This window comes from Artemia sp. Qi Xiang Cuo, chromosome 14, assembly GCF_049724085.1.
Source record: "Artemia sp. Qi Xiang Cuo chromosome 14, ASM4972408v1, whole genome shotgun sequence".
NCBI lineage: Eukaryota > Metazoa > Arthropoda > Branchiopoda > Anostraca > Artemiidae > Artemia > Artemia sp. Qi Xiang Cuo.
In genome coordinates, this window is record NC_142807.1 from 53,376,032 (window position 1) to 53,396,632 (window position 20,601).

A 20,601-nucleotide genomic window follows, 5' to 3' on the forward strand; every position below is an offset into this window, starting at 1 on the left:
ACAAGCACCAAGTTTCTGCCTCTGGAGAGTGGTTTAACAATAATAAGGGAGAGACGTAGCCTTCGCTTGACAAAATATCTTACAAAAATCGAATCAAATAGCTCTCACACATTAAATAATTGGTTAAGAAATTCAGCCATGTATAGAGGTATTGCAGATGAGTAGCCAATATTCAGAAGAAGTTCACCATACCAGCAAAATCTATTACACGCACTTTCCCCCGATCCCCCCCCTGGACGTGGTCAGGTCCCATAATAAATAATGAATTCTCAAAGTGGAATAAAGATTTAACCCCCCGTTCTTTTGTCCAGAAAAAATTTGCAGAAATTAATACAATTACCTATAAAAATCACTTCCAAATATTTGTTGATGGGTCAAAAATGAACGAGAAGGTAGCAAGTGGTGCTTTCCTTCCTCACCTGAAAATTGCAATGGGCGAGAGATTATATAATAATTTATCTATAATGTCTGCTGAGTTAAATGCCATAATCATGGCATTAGAACACCTCAGGAAAACCAACCTTTGATTGAAAATTCAAATAATATTATCATATATTCCGACTCTCTATCAAGCCTTGAGTTGCTGGCCTCAGCTCCTCAATATAAGTTGGACATTGACACTTATCATTGTCTCAGTATTATTGATAATCTTGCTTCAAGTGGCATAAATACTTATTTTCAGTACATTCCTAGCCACTCTGGCATAAGTGGTAATCATCAGGTAGATGAAATAGCAAAAAATGCTATTTTTTTGCTATTTCCCACTGACCAGCCAAGTGGGAGACCAATCCCAATTAGAGATATTTACCGATGGAGGCTATCAGATATTAATTTTAATAAGATTAATCCTATCCTTTCCCCCTTTCCCAATAAGTATCTTTCTAAAATTTATCGTAGAATTCGTTCTGGAACAAATGGACTAAATTTCATTGCATTCTCATATAAGTTTTCTAATTCAAGTGGTTCAATTCCCCTGTCCCCTCTTTGCAGGCATTGTAATATGAATAATGAAACAATTGACCATTGCCTATTTGAATGTAATATGCTGGCGTCTGTACAACATACTTTGCTTTGTAAACTGTTAAAATGCTTCAAACACCACAAAATCTCACTATCAGCCAAGAGCCTAGCCAACTATACCTGCAAACAGAGCACAGAAATCGATATCTATCATCTTATATTTGAAATCCTTGAGTCAAAAGATCTACTGAAAGATATCTGAGAATATCTAATAAATAAGAGACAAACAAGACAGTAGCTCTGTAGCCCACAGAGTGAAGCAAAAAGAAGAGGGCTAAATAGTACCAACTGAATAGCCCGCATGCTGTGAATTAGAAGAAGAAAGAAGAAGAATTCCCCACTGTAGAGTGCAGACGGTCTGGTATCATACTATTATCCTTTCCTTTTTAGCTTAAAGCTTATTCAAAAAGGCAATGCAAAGAACTCCCCCTAAAAAAAAGGTCACTCCAGATCCAACCCCAAATGCTAATTAAATAGATCAATTTTCACCCCTTCCTGGCTAGTCAAGCTCCCTATTACAAAGGTCACATGAAAGCTCAAATTCTGAGAATAGGACAATGATCAGTGTTGGAACAAATGTCACTCTAGATGATATTGGCTTTCAAGAGGTCCTTTCTAGGAGCTCCAAAAAAGGAAAAAAACATCCCCAATCAAAAGTATTTCCCCTCCCCCTGTCCAAGATTATCCTTTCCAAAACTTGGAAATTTACCTACAAATTCCTTATAATACCCCCTGTGAAGTATGAAAAATTACTACAATAAAGGTTGCAATTTTCAAAATGTTAAAATCAATATTTTTTCTTAACATTCACCGTGATAGATCTTTGCTTATAACTGTCCATGATCAGAAATCAGCTGATATAATATTTGATCTAAAATCTCTCCTGAATACCTCAATTAATTCATCTAAATGGAACCCAAAACAATCCCCAACAAAAATAGTAGTATATAATGTTCCCCTAGAAATACTAATTCAGGAGTTAAAAAAAGGGCTCTCAGATAGTGCTGGCAACACAATACCTGTAGAAGATGTCACTCAACTGGGTAAACCCAACTCTAATGGATTAGAAACAAGTAGATATTTCCTATTTACACTGAAGGAAAAAATTAATATCCCAGAAAAGTTGTTCCTATTTGGGCAAATCAAACTGCACAAGGAATACAAGCCAAAGCCTATCCAGTGTCTGAAACTGGGACACACAACAAATAAATGCAATGAAATTCTCCTGGCCTGTAGTAATTGTAAAGCCTCCTATCCTAAAGAGTTGAGAACTTACAACAACACTCAGCCTACATGTATCAATCGTAAAGGCCCACAAGAATCCCCAAATAAATCATAATGCCCTGCATCTAAGAAAAGAGCACTAACACTCCAAATAGCAACAGACAAGGCCATTCCATACCCGTTTGCAGCTATGGAAGCAAATACTGCCCAATCACACCAAATAAAACCTATATTGAAATCAAATAAAACTTCCAAGTCAAATACTCCCAACGCATCAAGTACTCCTTACAAAACATCATCCTTTAAGCCCCCCAGCTCACATCTCTATCAGAAAGAATCACCAAGCCAACAAGCCTCCTTGCCTAGTGAGATGAGGTTGGCCTGGCACCCCCTCCCGACAAGAAACAAACCAGAAACACTACCAGGAATTAGTCCCTTAGCTGACAAACTGGATGCAAAACCAAACATGCAAACCCCAAATATATGCTTATTCATTCTAAACTGAAATGCACTTCAGGCCATGAATATACAACAACAACAGAAAACAAAAAACATTGCTGAATTGGCAAAAATCTACATCCCTAATCATATGCTCATTCAAGCAAAAAAGATCTTACTCTACTATTAAAAAGGCTGAACATTGATACACAGCCATATTAAAAATAAAACAACAACACGACACATATCAATACTCCAGTGGAATGTAAGATCACTTACAGAAAATAAGTTAAATGAACTAATATCTTTTATGAATAATAATTCCATCATTATTGCTTGCCTCCAGGAAACTCATTTAACCCAAAATCAACAAATTAAGTCTCAGGGATGCACTATCCTGAGAAAGGATAGATCATCAGAGAGAAAAGGAAATGGAGTAGCTTTAATAGTTAATAATAATATAAAATTCTGTGGCATCAACTTTCCAGATTTTGTAAATGATGTTGATGCAATTAGTATCACTGTTTGGCTGAATAATACAAAAACTTACATAATAAGCTTTTGTAACCCTAATGACCAAACTACAGATGCCATGGATTTCTTCAGCTATATAAATAATTCTAATATCTTAATAATACCATTATTTGTAGAGACTTTAATACTCAAATCCTTTTATGGGGGAATAAACCAGCAAATAAAGCTGGTAAGTTTATTGAGCACATGACTTCAAATAATAATGAATTAGCTGTTGCTACCCCTCCAAATCTGAATACATATTTCAACCCCAAAAGTGGCAGTTTATCTACAATTTACCTTCAAATTGTGTCTTTATATATTTTGAATAAAATTTATATAAATAAAATTGATAGTCCTTTGTACTGACCATTTTGCCATAGTTTACTCCCTAGGCAAACCTGCTGAAAATCTACCACATACCTCCAGATATATCAGTACTAAAACAAATTTACCTCTGTTCGAAAATAAGTTAACTGATGAAATAACAACCCCAAATTCATGCATTTCAAACGCAACAGCTGACACACATGCTGAAGTTTTGGCATCTTTACTAATAAATACAGCTAATCATGCTATCCAGGAAAACCTTCCCTAAACATATTCCCAAAGAATGGTGGGCAAATGAGTGCCAACATAAATGGAGAACAAAAAAGGCAGCTAGGAGAACATTCTTAAAAAAACCATCACCTACTACTTATTTAAAAAAAATTACAAGCAGAATCTAATCTAAAAAGGACTAAAATAAATGCGAAATATAACTACTGGAATAGTTTTGCAAATAATCTCTCCAGAGAAACACCTGAGCCAATTATACATAAAGTCATAAGCCACATCTATGGGGAAAAAACTTCCCCCAACCCACTCCTGTATGAGCTTATACATAATAATACCCATTATGACAATGATAATGAAAAGCTAAGCTATTTGCCACTCTTTTTGTTAATAAGCTAACATCAAACAATTATAGCAAAATACTCCCAATTCCTATGAACCCAAGTTACCAACCTTGCCCAGGATCTGAGTATATAACCAGCCCATTTTCAATCCTGGAAATGAATAATGCAATACATCATATTAGGACCAAGACTAGCGGCAGAATGACAATATACACCCTACATGGATAAAGAATCTCACCCCTTCATACAAACAGGAACTTCTAAATTGTTGTGCTTGGGCTTCATCTATGTTCCTCAATATCTGGAAATGTTTGTCCCTCCTACCAATCCTAAAGAAAAATAAACCCAAAAATAACCCTGAGTCCTATAGGCCCATAATGATTACTCCTGTGATGGGGAAAATAATGGAGGAAATGATCTATTACCAACTCCTCTGGTTTGTTGAAAAAAAATGACATGATCCCTCACACTCAAACTGGCTTCAGGAAACACCATTCTTCAACAGATGCTTTCATATTGTTAACAAATGCAATAAATGAATCATTCTCAAAAATAATGTCCTAGTTGCAGCTTTCCTAGAATTTGAAGGGGCATTTCAGCCTCTTCACCCCAAAAGACAATAACCAAAGGCCTTCCTCAGGGAGCTGTCCTCAGCTGCCTCCTTTTTGCCCTGTATCTCTGGGACATGAATCTCCCCCACATGAATCTACAATATTCTGATGATCTGGTACTATGGTCATCTGGCAACACCTTTGAGATTGCACAGTCAAAGCTACAAAAGTCACTTTTCCAATTTGAAAAATTCTCTCAACATTCAGATTTACCCATTGCAACTTCCAAGTCAAAAAAAATCCAATTTCACCAAAAGCAAATTCATGTGAATGTAATATTAACTTTAAATGGAATAACTATTCCAGAAGATAAGCATATAATATACCTTGGTCTCATGCTTTATCAAAAACTTAATTTCCACCTCCACATTTCAAACACAATAAAAAAAATGCTATAGAAAAACAATTATACTAAAAGACTTCTTTCTACACCCTGGGGCTGTAAGGAGAAAACCTTACTCCACTTTTATAAATCACATATAAGACAACATATTGACTATGGGCTCATTGTCTATGGTGCATGTGCAAAGACCCAGATGCAAAAATTGAAACAATATAATGCATCTCATATTTGGTCTTAGGAAACCCACAAGCACCAAGATTCTGCTTATGGAGAGTGGGTTAACAACAATAAGGGAGAAATGTAGCTTTCTCTTGATAAAACATCTTACAAAAATTGAATTAAATAGCTCAGACACCCTACATAATTGGTTAAGAAATCCAGCCATGTATAGAGGCATTGCAGATGAGTATGCCAATATTCAAAAGAAGTTCCCTGTACCCGCAAAGTCTATTGCACCTACTTTCCCCCAATCCCCTCCATGGAATTGGTCAATCCCCATAATAAATACTGATTTCTCAAAGTGGACTAAAGATTTAACCCCCATTGCTTTTCTCCAGAAAAAATTTGCTGAACTTAATACAATTACTTATAAAAACCATTTCCAAATATTTGTTGATGGGTCCAAAATGAATGAGAAGGTAGCAAGTGGTGCCTTCCTTCTTCACCTGAAAATTGCAATGGGTGAGAGATTGTATAATAATGTATCTATTATGTCTGCAGAGTTAAATGCCATAATCATGGCATTAGAACACCTTATTATCTTAACTTTACAATGTCTTTTCTTTCAGAAGTGTACTAGGAAAGTCCATTACTGAAATGGCTGATAGGGACCAGCCATTCTTTGCAAATCCTCAAGATCCAAGGGTAAGATACCATTGTGAATCTTTCCTTATTTTATCAGAACTTATAGGCAACAAAAGTGCATAGCATCTCTTACTGCAAAGTGAAAAACTGTGGCCCATGCCACTCAACAGGGGATGAAGAGATTCAGAATAAAGTAAAATAACTAAACACAATGTCTTTGTGATAATAAACACAAACACTAGTGTTATCAAACAACATTTAGATAAACGGCAATGAAAATAAACACAAACTCTAGTGTCATCAAACAACAATTAGATAGACAGTGATGAAAATAAACGCAAACACTAGTGTCATCAAACAACAATTAGATAAATGGCAATGATACATGAACATTAAAATAAAAAATCCCCATTATTCTGTGTTTAGTTATTTACATATTTTTTTTATGTTTGCTTTGTAATTTTTTTATATTTTTTTTTCTGCTCTCTTATAGTTTAACGTACAAAAGACAACAATTTTGGTATCACTCCATAGGTGAAATTCAACTCTATCCATCTACCAAATCAAATCTGGTGCCTATGTTTTTTTTTTTTTGCAAAAACGCTGCTGCCTTAGTTCCATTCAAGACTACGTGTACTGGATGTTAGTTTGGAAGCTCGAAAGAGCAGTAATATTTACTATGCTTATACACAAAAAGATAGTACTAAATTTCTTCTATGAGCTACCAATCCTCCCTTAACATACATATTAGACAATTTTGAAAGATACATCAAAATTCAAGACATTTCACACATTTTTCTGAGTAGTAATTTTTGTAAATATACTCCATCAAATCATCCCCTGAGTAGGAGTTTTCACTTCTGTTTTGTAAAACAGAAATATTCTTTGAAAAATTCACCTTCATACCTTCATAGGTTGTGGATTTTGAGCTAGCCAGAAGACACTGTATGTATTCATTTAATACTGCTTCTATGTTTTTTTTAATATTAATTTAAAAAACTTTTTCCACAAAATAAGTTTTTCAAAGAAAAGTGAAGAACTCCATTAAGCAAAAAAAATCAAATAATCTACCAAGCATGAAACTACCACAAATCAGCATCGATAAATAAATGAAACCCAAAACGAACAGAAATTACAATAATTAACCAAGTCAAACTCAAAACGAGCAAAAATTAAACTTAAGTTGGGTGCAAAACCCCTATGCCTTCCCAAGGCCAGAACAAAATTTGCACTTTACTGAAAAAATATAAATGTTTTTACTTTTATAACTTTAATAAATCAAATAATATTAACATTTTGATTACTAAACATCAGTATATGTGTACTAAACTGACAATGCACATTCATTTGTATTTTTTTCAGTAAAGTGCAAATTATGTTCTGGCCTTGGGAAGGCATAGGAGTTTTGAGTCCAACTTATGTTAATTTCGGCTTGTTTGAGCTTGATTTGGTTAATTATGGTAATTTCTGTTTGTTATTGGTATCTTTTATTTATCTATGCTGATTTGTGGTAGTTTCCCGCTTGGTAGATTATTTGATTTTATTTTTGCTCATTTTTGGTTTAATGGATTTCTTTACTTTTCTTTGAAAAACTTATTTTGTGGAAAATTTTTTTAAATTAATTTCTGTTCATTTTATATTGACATAGTCTTTCCAGGGAAAAAGAAAATAATACTTTAAATCTTTTCGTTTTTTTAAGACTTTACAGTTTGGCCTTCTTTTTGTGTGTTTGAGAAAAATTTTCAGGAATTTTTAACACCATACACACTTTTGAAAATCTGGACACAAATAGTACTGTTTAATTTAGTTTCATGTCTCCTCAAGTTGACCGGAAATGGGAAACTTAATACCATCTGCAAAAAAATATGTTTACTTTCTTTGATAGCTTGGATACACTTACGCTATTTTGATTCAGTTAAATTTTAAGAGCAGAAATGGGAGGGTGGGAGTGGAAGGGGGATTAGTTTCCCTCAAATCACTTTTGACTATTAAAAAGGGCATCAGCCCTTTCTATTTTCAATCAAATGAGCCCTTTTCGAAGTTCCCATGACAACTCCTTTGATACAAAGTGCCCTGGTCTAAACAACAACAACAACAAAAAATAATACATTATACTTACTTCAATCTTTAAAATAAAAATGTCAAGCCTTCCAATCACTTTCGACTATTAAAAAGGTTACTAGGCCTTTTGATTTGCAATCAACCGAACCGTTTTGGAAATGACAACGCTTTCTATAAACACCTTATATGCCCCCAGGGCATAAATTACAATCCTTACCCTAAGATCTGTTAGAGTGGTTGTCATCCTCTAAGACCGAATTTCGAGAACTTTCAACTACGTTAAACAACATGGCTATCTCAAAATTTTGATTGGATGTGTTTGGGGAAATGGTTGACGTGAGAGGGGTGGTAGTCAATCTCCAATCACTTTCAATTATGAAAAATGGCCCTAGCTCTTTCAATTTCCTATCAAATGAGCCCTTATGAAGTTTATGCGACAAAACGTTTAATACAAAGCGTATGTGTCCCCTGAGCATGACTTACAACCTTACCCTGAGTGCTGGGGGGGAGTGCTCCCCAAAAAGGCCTGGTCCCATAACCATCCAAATACATTGAACAAAATGACTATCTGAAAATTTTGATTTAATAGGTTTGGAGGAATGGTAGGTGTCATAGGGGGGTTAGTTACCCTCCAATCACTTTCGACTATTAAAAAGAGCACTAGCCCCCATAATTTAAAGTTGAATGAGTTTACTTTGAAGTTTTACTACTAAACTATCTATTAGAGCCTAACATGCCCATAGGGTATAAATTACAACTTTTGATAATGGGGCACTTGGGGTGTGCTCCATCAATACATAAATAATATCAAGAAATTTCAAATGCATGGAACAAAATGGCTATCTCTAAACTTTGATTGAATGTTTTTGGGGAGATGGTGGGCGTAAGAGGGGGTTAATTACTCCCCACTCACTTTTGACGATTAAAAAGGGCAATTTCTTTTTCCAATCGAATGAGCCCTTTTTGAAATTTCTATAACAACTTTCTATATAAACTTTATATGCCCCCAGGGCATGACTTACAACCCTTGCACTGAGGGCTCTGAGGGGGTTATCCTAAAAGACCTAATTTCAAGAACTTTCAACTACGTTGAACAAAACGGCTATCCCAAAATTTTGTTTTGATGTGTTTGGGAAAATGGTGGGCGTGAGAGGGGCGTTAGTCGCTCTCCAATCACTTTTAACTATTAAAAAAGGCACTAGCCCTTCAATTTCCAGTTGAATGAGACCTTTTGAAGCTTCTACGCTTCAAAAAAAGAAACCTTATCCGCCCCCAGGGCAAAACTTACAACCCTTGCCCTGAGGGCTGTGGGGGGGGAGGGGGTTGTCATCCTTAAAGACTTAATTTCCAAAACTTTCACTACGTTGAATAAAATGACTATCTAAAATATTGATTGGATGGGTTTGTAGAAAATATGGGCAAGAGAGGGAGGCTAGTTGCCTTCAAATCTCTTTTGACTATTAAAAAGAGCACTAGCCCTTTGAATTTACAATCAAATGAGCCCTTTTTCAAGTTTCTACGACAAAGATTTTAATAAAAACTTTATATGCCCCCAAGGTATAACTTATAACCCTTGCCCTGAAGACTGTGGTGGGAGTGTCCTGCTCAAAGGTATAATTTCCTGAACTTTGAACTGCGTGGAACAAAATGGCTATCTCAAAATCTTTGATCTCAAGATCCAAAATATTGGATCTGTTTGGGGAAATGGTGGGCGTGGAAGGGATGTTAGTTGCTTTTCAATTACTTTCGACAATTAAAAAAGGCATTAGCCATTTCAATTTCCAATCGAATGAGCCCTTTTTGAAGTTTCTACAACAACGTGTTATATAAAAACCTTATATGCCCCCTGGGCATAATTTACAACCCTTGCCTTGGGGGCTGTGGGGGGGGGGGGGGTTGGTCATCCAAAAAGACCTAATTTCTTTAAATTAAAACTACATTGAATAAAATGGCTATCTCAAAGTTTTGATTAGATGTGTTTGGGGAAAAGGTGAGCGTGAGAGGTGAGATAGTTGCCCTTTAATCACTTTCGACTATTAAAAAGAGCACTAGCCCTTTGAATTTCAAATCAAATGAGCCTTTTTTAAAGTTTCTACGACAACGCCTTCTATAAAAAACCTTATATGCCCCCAGGGCATAACTTACAACCCTTGCCCTCAGGGCTGTGGGGGACTGCCCTCAAAAACATAATTTCTTGTGGGGGACATGTTTCGGGAAATGGTGGGCGTGGAAGGGGTGTTAGTTGCCTTCCAATCACTTTCGACTATTAAAAAGGGCTCAAGCCACTCCAATTTCCAATTGAATGGAGGGCTGTGGGGGAGTGTCTTCCTCAAAAACATATTTTCTATCTGGAAATCAACTATGCTGAACAAAATGGCTATCTCAAAATTTTGATTGGATGTGTTTAGGGAAATGATGGGCGTGGGAAGGGGGGGCTATTTGCCCTCGAATCACTTTCGACTATAATAGAGGGCACGAGCCCTTTGAATTTCATATCTAATGAGCCTGTTTTGAAGTTTCTACGACAACAACTTCTATAAAAACCGTATATGCCCCAAGGGCATGACTTAAAACCCTTGCTCTGAGGGTTTTGGGGGAGTGTCCCCCTCAAAAACACATTTTCTATCTGGAAATCATCTACGCTGAACAAAAGGGCTATCTCCACATTTTGATTGGATGTGTTTGGGGAAAGGAGGAGCTTGGGGGGGCTAGTTGCCCTCCAATCACTTTCAACTATTAAAAAGGTATTAGCCCTTGGAATTTCCAATTAAATGAGCCTGTTTTGAAGTTTCTTCGACAACGCTCTCTATGAAAACCTTATCTGCCCCCAGGGCATAACTTAAAACCCATGCCCTGAGGGTTGTGGGGGAGTGTCCTCCTCAAAGATATTTCTATCTGGAAACCAACTACGCCGAACAAAATGATTATCTCCAAATTGTGATTGAATGTGTTTGGGGGAATGATGGGCGTAGGGGGGTCTAGTTGCCCTCCAATCACTTTCGACTATTAAAAAGGGCACTAGAACTCTCAATTTTCAATGGAATGAGCCCCTTTTGAAGTTTCTACGACGACCCCTTCCATAGGAAATGCCCTGCACTTCATAAGGTAAAAAATAATAAATAGTACATTGTGCCAACATCGTTCTTATATGCCCTCAGGGCATAACTTAAACTCCTTGCCGCGAGGGTTTTGAGGGACTTCCAAAAAAACATAATCTATGTCGGTAAAAAAAGTCTGCTGTGAGAGAGAAACATCTCACAACGTTTTTTGGATGTGTGGCGGAGACCAATGGGCGTGGGGGGGGGCTAGTTGCCCTCTAATCACTTTCGACTATTAAAAAGGGCACTAGCCATTCCAATTCCCAATCAAATGAGCCCTTTTCGAAGTTTCTATGACAACTCCTTTGATACGAAGTGCCCGGGTATGGATAAAAAAAAAAACAAAAAAAAAACACATTGTGTCCACATCGTTGTTTACCTTAGGCAGTGCGCAAGGAAAAAAAGGATCGAGTAGATGATTGTTTATGAAAATTAAATGGCGATTGGAAATTAAATGGCGATTTGCTTCGTTGTATATAATATGGAAGTTCTAAGTTATATTTAGAACATCTATAATATTATGGATACTTGTAAAAAAAAATTGCTTAAGTTATTACGTTTATTTCGGTTGAAGAGTAATTGTTTTTGTGAACTTGAATGGAACATCCTATCATAGGCAGCGCAATAGCGCTGCCTAAGTAAAGAGCGACGTGGGCACAATGTATCATTCTTATTATTCTTTTTTTTTCTTTTTTTGGTTTTAGACCAGGGCACTTCGTATCAAAGTAGTTGTCATAGAGACATCGAAAAGAGCCCACTCGATGGGTCAGTGTTGTGACTCTTTTAGCTCAACCAGATTCGACTCAGCTCTTTACCTGGAGAAATATGGGGAAGGTAAACAGGAAGAGTGTGCGGAAGCACAGGATGACTAGCTCCCAGCCCCCCATTGCACTTCCTGGCTGAAGGCCCATGAAACGGTGATCAGCACCACCAGTAGGGACTGTAAAGTCCAGTGCCGTATTACTTATCTCTTTACCTTTTTAAAATTTAACACTTTTCCATTGTCTTTAAAACATTTTACATTAAGATTTAGCAAATTAACGAGTCTCAAAACACTTTTCTTGTGCCTCGTGTGTGCTATAGATCTTTTTTTGAAAATGTCACTTTTACAACGAAAGTTGCTCGTATTGAACAAAGATCAGTAGTCTTCACAGGGGGAAGGGATGGAAACAGATACTCCAAAATCCCTTCCCAGAACACAAGCTAAAAATATATGGCCTCACTCGATATATCCCCAAAAAATATATGCCCCCCCCCACAAAAAAAATATATATATATATGGCCCCAAACACCTTAAGAAGGTGTATCTTTCCTTTGAAGGTGCAGTTGTCTTTGGGCATAAACGGATTGTAAATGTTTGAATTTTTATGGGCGAAAAATGTTGTCAGATGTAACCAATTAATTTTGCTTATCCATTTTCACTGTTCAACGTGGTAACTCTGGCAAAAAGGCATTACTGCCATAAAAAATTCATTTGTTTGAAACGGCCAAAACAAAATCATAGAAAATTTCTGTTTTCAGGTATGAATAGACCTAGGGTCGGTCCAGCGGGGGGGGGGGCAAAAGTTTCATCTTGATGTCTTTGATGTTTTAAGTTCTCTACGAGTCGCGCGCCTGTAATAACTGTTAAATTTTCTTTACAGTCTTTTGAAGCATTGAGGGAATTTCTACAAACGGAGCTGTCGTGCAGCTTTTGCTTAGAAGCCTTTGTCCAGGTACTTTAGTCTTTTGGCTCTATTTCATGTGGTTTTGTTTACTTTTTCAAACATATCAGATAGGTTTTCTATGTACAATTTAAATAGGGAAGTCTTATTAATTTACAAAAAAACGCATAAATTATGGGCTTATTTATTTTTGTTATGTTTACTACGATTCAGAGAAACATTTCAGGAGAGGGGGGCGGGGGGTTGAAACTCCCTATCCCTCCCTCCTATATACGGTCTTAAATAAAATATATAAGTTAAAAATAGGATAGTTTGCCACAGATGTAGAATGTTCTGAAACCAATATTAGCGGTACCGTGTTTGAAAGCTCTGCCTGCGCACTTGGGAGGGGAAAAGGCTTCTTTGAAAAATGCAAAAAGTTCTATTTGATTGACACTAGTTTGAATCTAGTTCACTAGTTGATTGACGTTGACTTTCTTGATATTACTATGCAGGCACGTACGCAGGAATTTGTTTCGAGGGGGCAATTTGTTTCGGGGGGGGGCAAATCCTTCAAACCCATTATTCTGTGAGAAAAATCAGAAAATTATGGGAAAATAAAAATCGTGGGATTTCGGGGAGGCAGGCCTGGAGCCCCCCCCCCCCCTGCGTACGTCCCTGTTACTATGAGATTTTTATTACCATTGTACTTGAGTGTACTTTGTATTACTGATGATTGGGGTGTTACTGTCACGGTAACCAGTGTATCCTTTTAACCTTTCCTTTTTGTTTCCATTGTCAGTTTATTTCCTAAATTGATTGCATGTTGCACATCTTTTTTAAAAGATAGGTAAAACAAGAAGAAGAAAGTATTTTCGTAGGACGTTGTCTTATTGAGCCTGGTTGAGTCTGGATTGAATCTTATGTGAGTCAATTTTGTTCTAACAAAAAACACATCCTTTCCAAACCTACATTGTTTCTAATACAACGTGAACGACCCTCTTGTTGTTAAAGTATTTGAGGAAGGCAGAAGCTCACCTCTTATTTTTGGTAATTTCAGTCCGTTTTAAGTTTTTACTTGATTATTGACTTGAGTTTTCGTTTATTTTAGGTTGCATTTTTGCATTCCCTAATTTATGTTCATTTAAAATTTGACTCATAGTGTGACTTTGTTTTTATCGATCTATACTTTTCTTTGGAAAACAAATTTTTAAATATTATTTAACTACACCGTAGCACCGCGATTTTTAAGTGGGCCTGGGAAATGACTGCTAGAATACCTCTAGTCAAATATTTTTTATTTCGTTCTGATTCATCATTTAATCCTATAAAACGAATGATTTTGAAGTAATTTAGCAAGAGTTAAAACTAAATACGAATGTTGAATGAAACGCGGTACTACCCATCTTTCGAGCATACTTGAGCTCCATTGTTTTGATGGAAATTGTAATATTCTGATGTCACAAGAGCCTTTCAAATGCAAAAAAAAATCATAGCTAATGCTCTTTTGTTAGAACCTGAGAAAGGGTAAATTTTCGGCAGCTCATATTATTAACTTATGAATAAACTAAGCATACCACTCAATGCCTTTTTTCATACTCATTGCGATTATAATAGTTATTTTTGTAAAATAAATTTTACCATATACATACACACACATATATATATATATATATATATATATATATATATATATATATATATATATATATATATATATATATATATATATATATATATATATATATATATATATATATATATATATATATATATATATATATATATATATATATATATATATATATATATATATATATATATATATATATATATATATATATATATATATATATATATATATATATATATATATATAAAAAAAAAAAAAAATATATATACCAATTCAGGGTATATATTTGCACATTAGGGGGTAGGGTAAAGTTTAAACTTACACTTCTCATTTGCATGAGAAATAAACTGTATCCCCAACCCCCTAATGTGCAAATATATACCCTGAATTGTATATATTGTATATATATATATATATATATATATATATATATATATATATATATATATATATATATATATATATATATATATATATATATATATATATATATATATATATATATCAATTCAGGGTATATATTTGCACATTAAGGGGGTGGGGGTATTCTGAAGCAAATGAGAGGTAAGTTTAAACTTTACCCTCACCCCCTAATGTGCAAATATATATCCTGAATTGGTATATATAGGGGTGGGGGTAAAATTAATTTCCAACGAAAATGACTATTATATTCGTAATGGGCATAAAAAAGGCATCGAGTGGCATGTTTACTTTATTCGTAAGTCAATAATATGACATGGTGAAAATTTACCTGAAATAGTCCCTCCTCCCTAAGTCTATTTAAATATGACCTATTTGATTTCATATGGTGTCCTAGAGAGAAATTTTGAGACACGGCTAAGAATATTAGCAAAAATGCTAAGGTTTGATTTGTGATCTATTTGTGCTATGTTTTCTTTTTAAGCCGGTTAAACTGCCCTGCCAACACACATTCTGCCAATCGTGTATGCTGCAATGGGAACGAGGAAACCGAAGGGATTGCCCCATGTGCAGGGCCTGGTATACGACAGTTGGTCGTGTAGATTATCGTCTAGTAAGATGCATTGAAGAATTAATAGAATCTACATATACTCAAGATGAAAAAGCTACAAGGGCTGAGCTTGTAGCTGCGCGTGTAGGTATGTTCTTTTGACTTTATAATTTTTTTTTTAAATCAACCAAATGAGCCACTTCTAAAGCTTTTACAACTATCTCTCATAAGAACCTTAAACGCCCCAGGGGCATAACTTACAACCGTTATATGATATTTGAACTATTTTGAATAAAAGGACTGTCTCAAAATATCTTTTGGATATATCTCAGGAAAACACAATATGTTTGTGTGTGGGGGGGGGGGGGCATCTGCAATCTAATCACTTTGTCTCTTAAAAAGAGCACTAGAAATTATGTTTACCAATCCAATTAGTCCCCTCTAAAGCATATACGACCACCCTTTTTATAAGAACCTTTTATGCCCCAAGGGCATAACTTACAACCCTTTCCCTGAGAGTTGTAGGGGGGGGGGGTGTCTTCCTCACATATATAATTTCCAAAACCTTCAACTACGATGAATAAAATTGTTATCTCCAAATTTAGATTGTAGTTGTTAAGACAAATGATGAGCGTGGAGGGGGGGGGGCTGTTTGCTCTCAAATCACTTTGCCTCTTAAAAAGTGCACTATAACTTCCAATTTCAAACCAAATAAGCCCCATCTGATGTTTATACGGCCACCCAGTCCATAAAAACCTTCTATGCCCTCATAGAAAAACTTACAACCCTATCCCCAGGGCGCTGGGGGGCTGTGTCATCCCTAGAGACATTATTATATGTTCTTGATACTATTTTGAAAAAAAATCGCTGTTTCAGAATTTCAATCAGATGCGTTTGGTGAAAGGAGAGGTTGTAGGAAAGAGGGGGGGGGGAGGCTAAATTCCCTCCGTCACTTTTGACGCTTAAGAAGGAAATAGAACTTCCAATTTTCAACCAAATGAGCCTCTTCTAAAGTTAAAAAAACATCCCTTCCATAAAAACCTCAAATACCCCCTGGGCATAGCTTATAACCCTTGAGCCTAATTTTTGGGGTTAGTTTCAACCCCAAAAGCCTTGTTATATAAAATTTAGGCTATTTTTAATAGAATGGCTATCTCAAAGTTTCTTTCAGCTGCATTTTGGGACAATACGACGTATGTGTGTGTGTGGGTGGGGGGTTTAGCTGCCCTCCGATCACTTTGACTTCTAAAAAGAGCATTAGATCGTATGATTAACAATCCAATGAGGTCCCTCCGAAGTTTATATGATCACGCTTTCTATAAAAATCTTATATTCTCCCAGGGTATAACTTACAACCATTGCCCTGAGGGCTGGGGGGATTTGTTATCCCCAAGATCATAATTTCCGGACCTTTCAAATACCTTGAACAAAATTGTTATCTCAAATTTTGAATGGAAGTATTTGGGGAAATGACGAGAAGGAGGGGGGGTCATTTGCCCTCTGATCACTTTTAACTAATTAAAAAGGCACTACTCATCTCAATTTCCAATCAAACGAGCCCTTTTTGAAGCTTCGACGACAACACTTTCTATAAAAAACCTTATATACCCCAAGGGCATAACTTACAACCCTTTCTCTGAGAGTTGTAGGGCGGGGGGTGTCTTCCTCACATATGTAATTTCCAAAACCTTCAACTACGATAAATAAAATTGTTATCTCCAAATTTTGATTGTAGGTGTTCAGACGAATGATGAGCGTGGAGGGGAGGGGGCTGTTTGCTCTCAAATCACTTTGCCTCTTAAAAAGGGCACTATAACTTACAATTTCAAACCAAATAAGCCCCATCTGATGTTTATACGGCCACCCAGTCCATAAAAACCTTCTATGCCCTCATAAAAAAACTTACAACCCTATCCCCAGGGCGCTGGGGGGCTGTGTCATCCCTAGAGACATTATTACTGTTCTTGATACTATTTTGAAAAAAAATCGCTGTTTCAGAATTTCAATCAGATGCGTTTGGTGAATGGAGAGGTTGTAGGAAAGAGGGGGGGGGGAGGCTAAATGCCCTCCGTCACTTTTGACGCTTAAGAAGGAAATAGAACTTCCAATTTTCAACCAAATGAGCCTCTTCTAAAGTTAAAAAAACATCCCTTCCATAAAAACCTCAAATACCCCCTGGGCATAGCTTATAACCCTTGGAGCCTAATTTTGGGGTTAGTTTCAACCCCAAAAGCCTTGTTATATAAATTTAGGCTATTTTTAATAGAATGGCTATCTCAAAGTTTCTTTCAGCTGCATTTTGGGACAATCCGACATGTGTGTGTGTGGGTGGGGGTTTAGCTGCCCTCCAGTCACTTTGACTTCTAAAAGAGCATTAGATCGTATGATTAACAATCCAATGAGGTCCCTCCGAAGTTTATATGATCACACTCTATAAAAATCTTATATTCTCCCAGGGTATAACTTACAACCCATTGCCCTGAGGGCTGGGGAAGTTTGTTATCCCCAAAGATCATAATTTCCGGACCTTTCAAATGCCTAGAACAAAATTGTTATCTCAAAATTTTGAATGGAAGTGTTGTGAGGGAAATGACGGGCGTGTGGGGGGGGGTCATTTTGCCCTCAGATCACTTTTGACTAATTAAAAAGAGCACTACTCATCTCAATTTCCAATCAAACGAGCCCTTTTTGAGCTTTTGGCTTCAACGCTTTCTGTGAAAACCCTTATATACCCCAAGGGCATAACTTATCACCCTTGTCCTGAGCGCTATAGGGGGAGGGGTTGTCATCCTCAAAGACACAACTTCCAGACCCTTCAACTACATTGAACAAAATGGCCATATTAAAATGTGGATTGGAAGTGTTTGGGGAAATGATGGGCGTGGGGGGGGGGGGTTGATTCTACCTCTGATTACTTTCGACTATTAAAAACAGTAATATCCCTCTCAATTTCCAATCCAATGAATCCTTTTTGAAGTTTTTACGACAATACTTATTATATAAAGCTTACTTCTTTGAACACCATGGCTATCTCAAAATTTTGATTGGATGTTTTGGGAAAATGGTGAGTGTGAGAGGGTTGTTGGTTGCCTTCTGATTACTTTAGACTATTGGAAAGGGCACTAGCTCTTTCAATTTCCAATTGAATGAACCTTTTTTGAAGTTTCTACGATAACGCTTTCTATAAAAAAAAAACCTTATATACCCCCAGGGCATAACTTACAGCCCTTGCACTGAGGGGTGTGGGGGGGTTTATCATCCTCAAAGACATTATTTTTTAAACTTTCAACTACGTTGAACAAATTGGCTATCTAAAAATTTTGATTAGATGTGTTTGGGGAAAAGGTGGGCGCGAGAGGGGGGTTAGTTGCCCTCCAATCACTTTCGACTATTAAAAAGGGCAGTAGCCTTTTGAATTTTCAATCGAATGAGCCTTTTTTGAAGTTTCTACTACAACGCTTTCTATAAAAACTTTACATGCCCCCAGGGCATAACTTATAGTCCTTTATCTGAGGGATGTGGGGGAGTATCATCTTCAGACATAATTTCCGGACCTTTCAATTACTTTGAACAGAATGCCTATCTAAAAATTTTGATTGGATGTGTTTGGGGAAATGGTGGGACAAGTTACAGCGGGGTTAGCTATCCTCCAATCACATTCGACTGTTAAATTTCCAATCGAATGCCCTTTTTGAAGTTTTATGACAACGCTTTCTATAGAAACCTCATCTGCCACTAGGGCATAACTTACAGCCCTTGCCCTGAGGGCTTTGGGGGGAGTGTCATCCTCATAATTCATCTGTCATAATTTTGTATTCTAGTTATGTAGTTTTTAATGTTTCTTCTGTCTATAATTTAGAATCAGGTGGAAAATTTAACTTGATGAGCTGGCTTCTTTTAAGTTTGTTTGTTAATTAGCCCATTATACGAAATAGCTAGCAGTTGCTGTTGCTATTAGAAGTAGCCATATTATAACTTTCCGTTATTCGTCAAATGCTTGAATGTCTGAGTGTTTTTTTTTTTTTTTTTTTTTTTTGACGAACGAAAACAATGAAAATTTTTTTTTTGAAAGTTACCAAAAATATTTATAATGTTGGTCATAATTTGTTGTAATGTCAGGTTCTTGTCATTTAATCGGATGGATTGAAAATAACCAATATTAATGTTTATATTTCTTCAATTGTAAACAAGTATGCATGCAAAATGAAACAAGCGAAATTCTGTAAAATTAAGTTCGATGTCTTGAATTTTCTAATGTTTCAGAAGAGTTTCTCGAATCTCCGTGGACCGATCTATTGGGAAGCTCCCCTGTTTATGTATTCAGGACAATTCTCAAAATGGCGCAGTAGGGCTATTCTAAAATTAATGTGATTGCCAGTATTTTGAAACTAATGAAATGCCAGTATTTTGTGATTAATGACCCTCTTGGCTTTCCTCCTCCTGATTGCGGTAATGATCGGATTTTCCAATGTTTTGGACTCGGTGATATTCCTAGGTGTCCTATATTCTTCTGTAACAAGACTATCACCTCTTTTAATAATAAGCCATCTTGAAATTAAGATAAGAAAGGCGTTTGGTTCCCTCGTTCATCTGCGGGGCAATATGATAAGGGATATATTAGCTAGACTGTATCAGTCGACGGTTCTACCTTTGATTTGCTTTCCTGCAGTGATTTTGAACTTTTCCATCTTCTGCTTCATCTCAAATTAAAGTTGCGTGGTTTAGATATCTTAAATTGCTACTAGGTTTTTCGCTAAGTGCTCGTAATTTCTATATTTGTGTATACATAATTTGTATATACATAATATGTATATTTTTTTTTCAGGCGCATTTCCGGCGTAAAAGGCTCCCTACGGAACATTATAATGCTAATTATTTTTTTATGTTTTTTTATGATACAGTTGTATTAAAATTACTCATTACTGAGAAATGAAGTATATTTATTTAAATTTATAGCAACGTTTTATATTCTTTTCTTACTATTTGGTCGAATCTTTCAAGATTAATCCTTAGATTGAGTCTAAGGACCTTTTCAAATCTGCCTATCTTGAAGTATCAACAAATTAATAATAATAAAAAACAAAAATTCGCCCTCTGTACTCATCTTAGGGTTGTTTATACATGAAAACCGCTATTTATTTAATTTTTTTAATTTGGGATTTTTAAGATAGTACCACATTTTATTCAGTGTTGCCGCATTAAACCATGGAAATAATTAAGCAAGACGAATTAAGTAAATTTGACAATGCTTTTTTTTTATTCAAACATTAACAAATCTGTTTATTCATAGACACAATAACACCTTCAATGGAAAGTTGCACCTTCTTAAGGTATTTGGTGCCAT

General features: G+C 36.0%; 1 protein-coding gene across 1 annotated transcript; it reads left to right on the top strand.

Annotated features, from left to right (window-relative positions):
* The first annotated feature begins 1,353 nt into the window (after nucleotides 1-1,353).
* On the top strand, nucleotides 1,354-20,187 carry LOC148944616 (E3 ubiquitin-protein ligase rnf8-like). Its single transcript, XM_089100472.1, has 5 exons — nucleotides 1,354-1,376; nucleotides 5,837-5,912; nucleotides 12,655-12,726; nucleotides 15,192-15,405; nucleotides 20,083-20,187. The coding sequence occupies exons 2-5, from the start codon at nucleotides 5,865-5,867 to the stop codon at nucleotides 20,097-20,099; spliced, it is 351 nt and encodes a 116-aa protein (XP_088956598.1). The 5' UTR covers nucleotides 1,354-1,376; nucleotides 5,837-5,864; the 3' UTR covers nucleotides 20,100-20,187.
* The last annotated feature ends 414 nt before the right edge of the window (nucleotides 20,188-20,601 follow it).

Coding starts and splice junctions, on each gene's coding strand:
- LOC148944616 (XM_089100472.1), top strand. CDS start 5,865: ATGGCTGATAGGGACCAGCCATTCTTTGCAAATCCTCAAGATCCAAGG. Junction 5,913..12,654: donor CAAATCCTCAAGATCCAAGG/GTAAGATACCAT, acceptor TTTTCTTTACAG/TCTTTTGAAGCATTGAGGGA. Junction 12,727..15,191: donor GCTTAGAAGCCTTTGTCCAG/GTACTTTAGTCT, acceptor TTTCTTTTTAAG/CCGGTTAAACTGCCCTGCCA.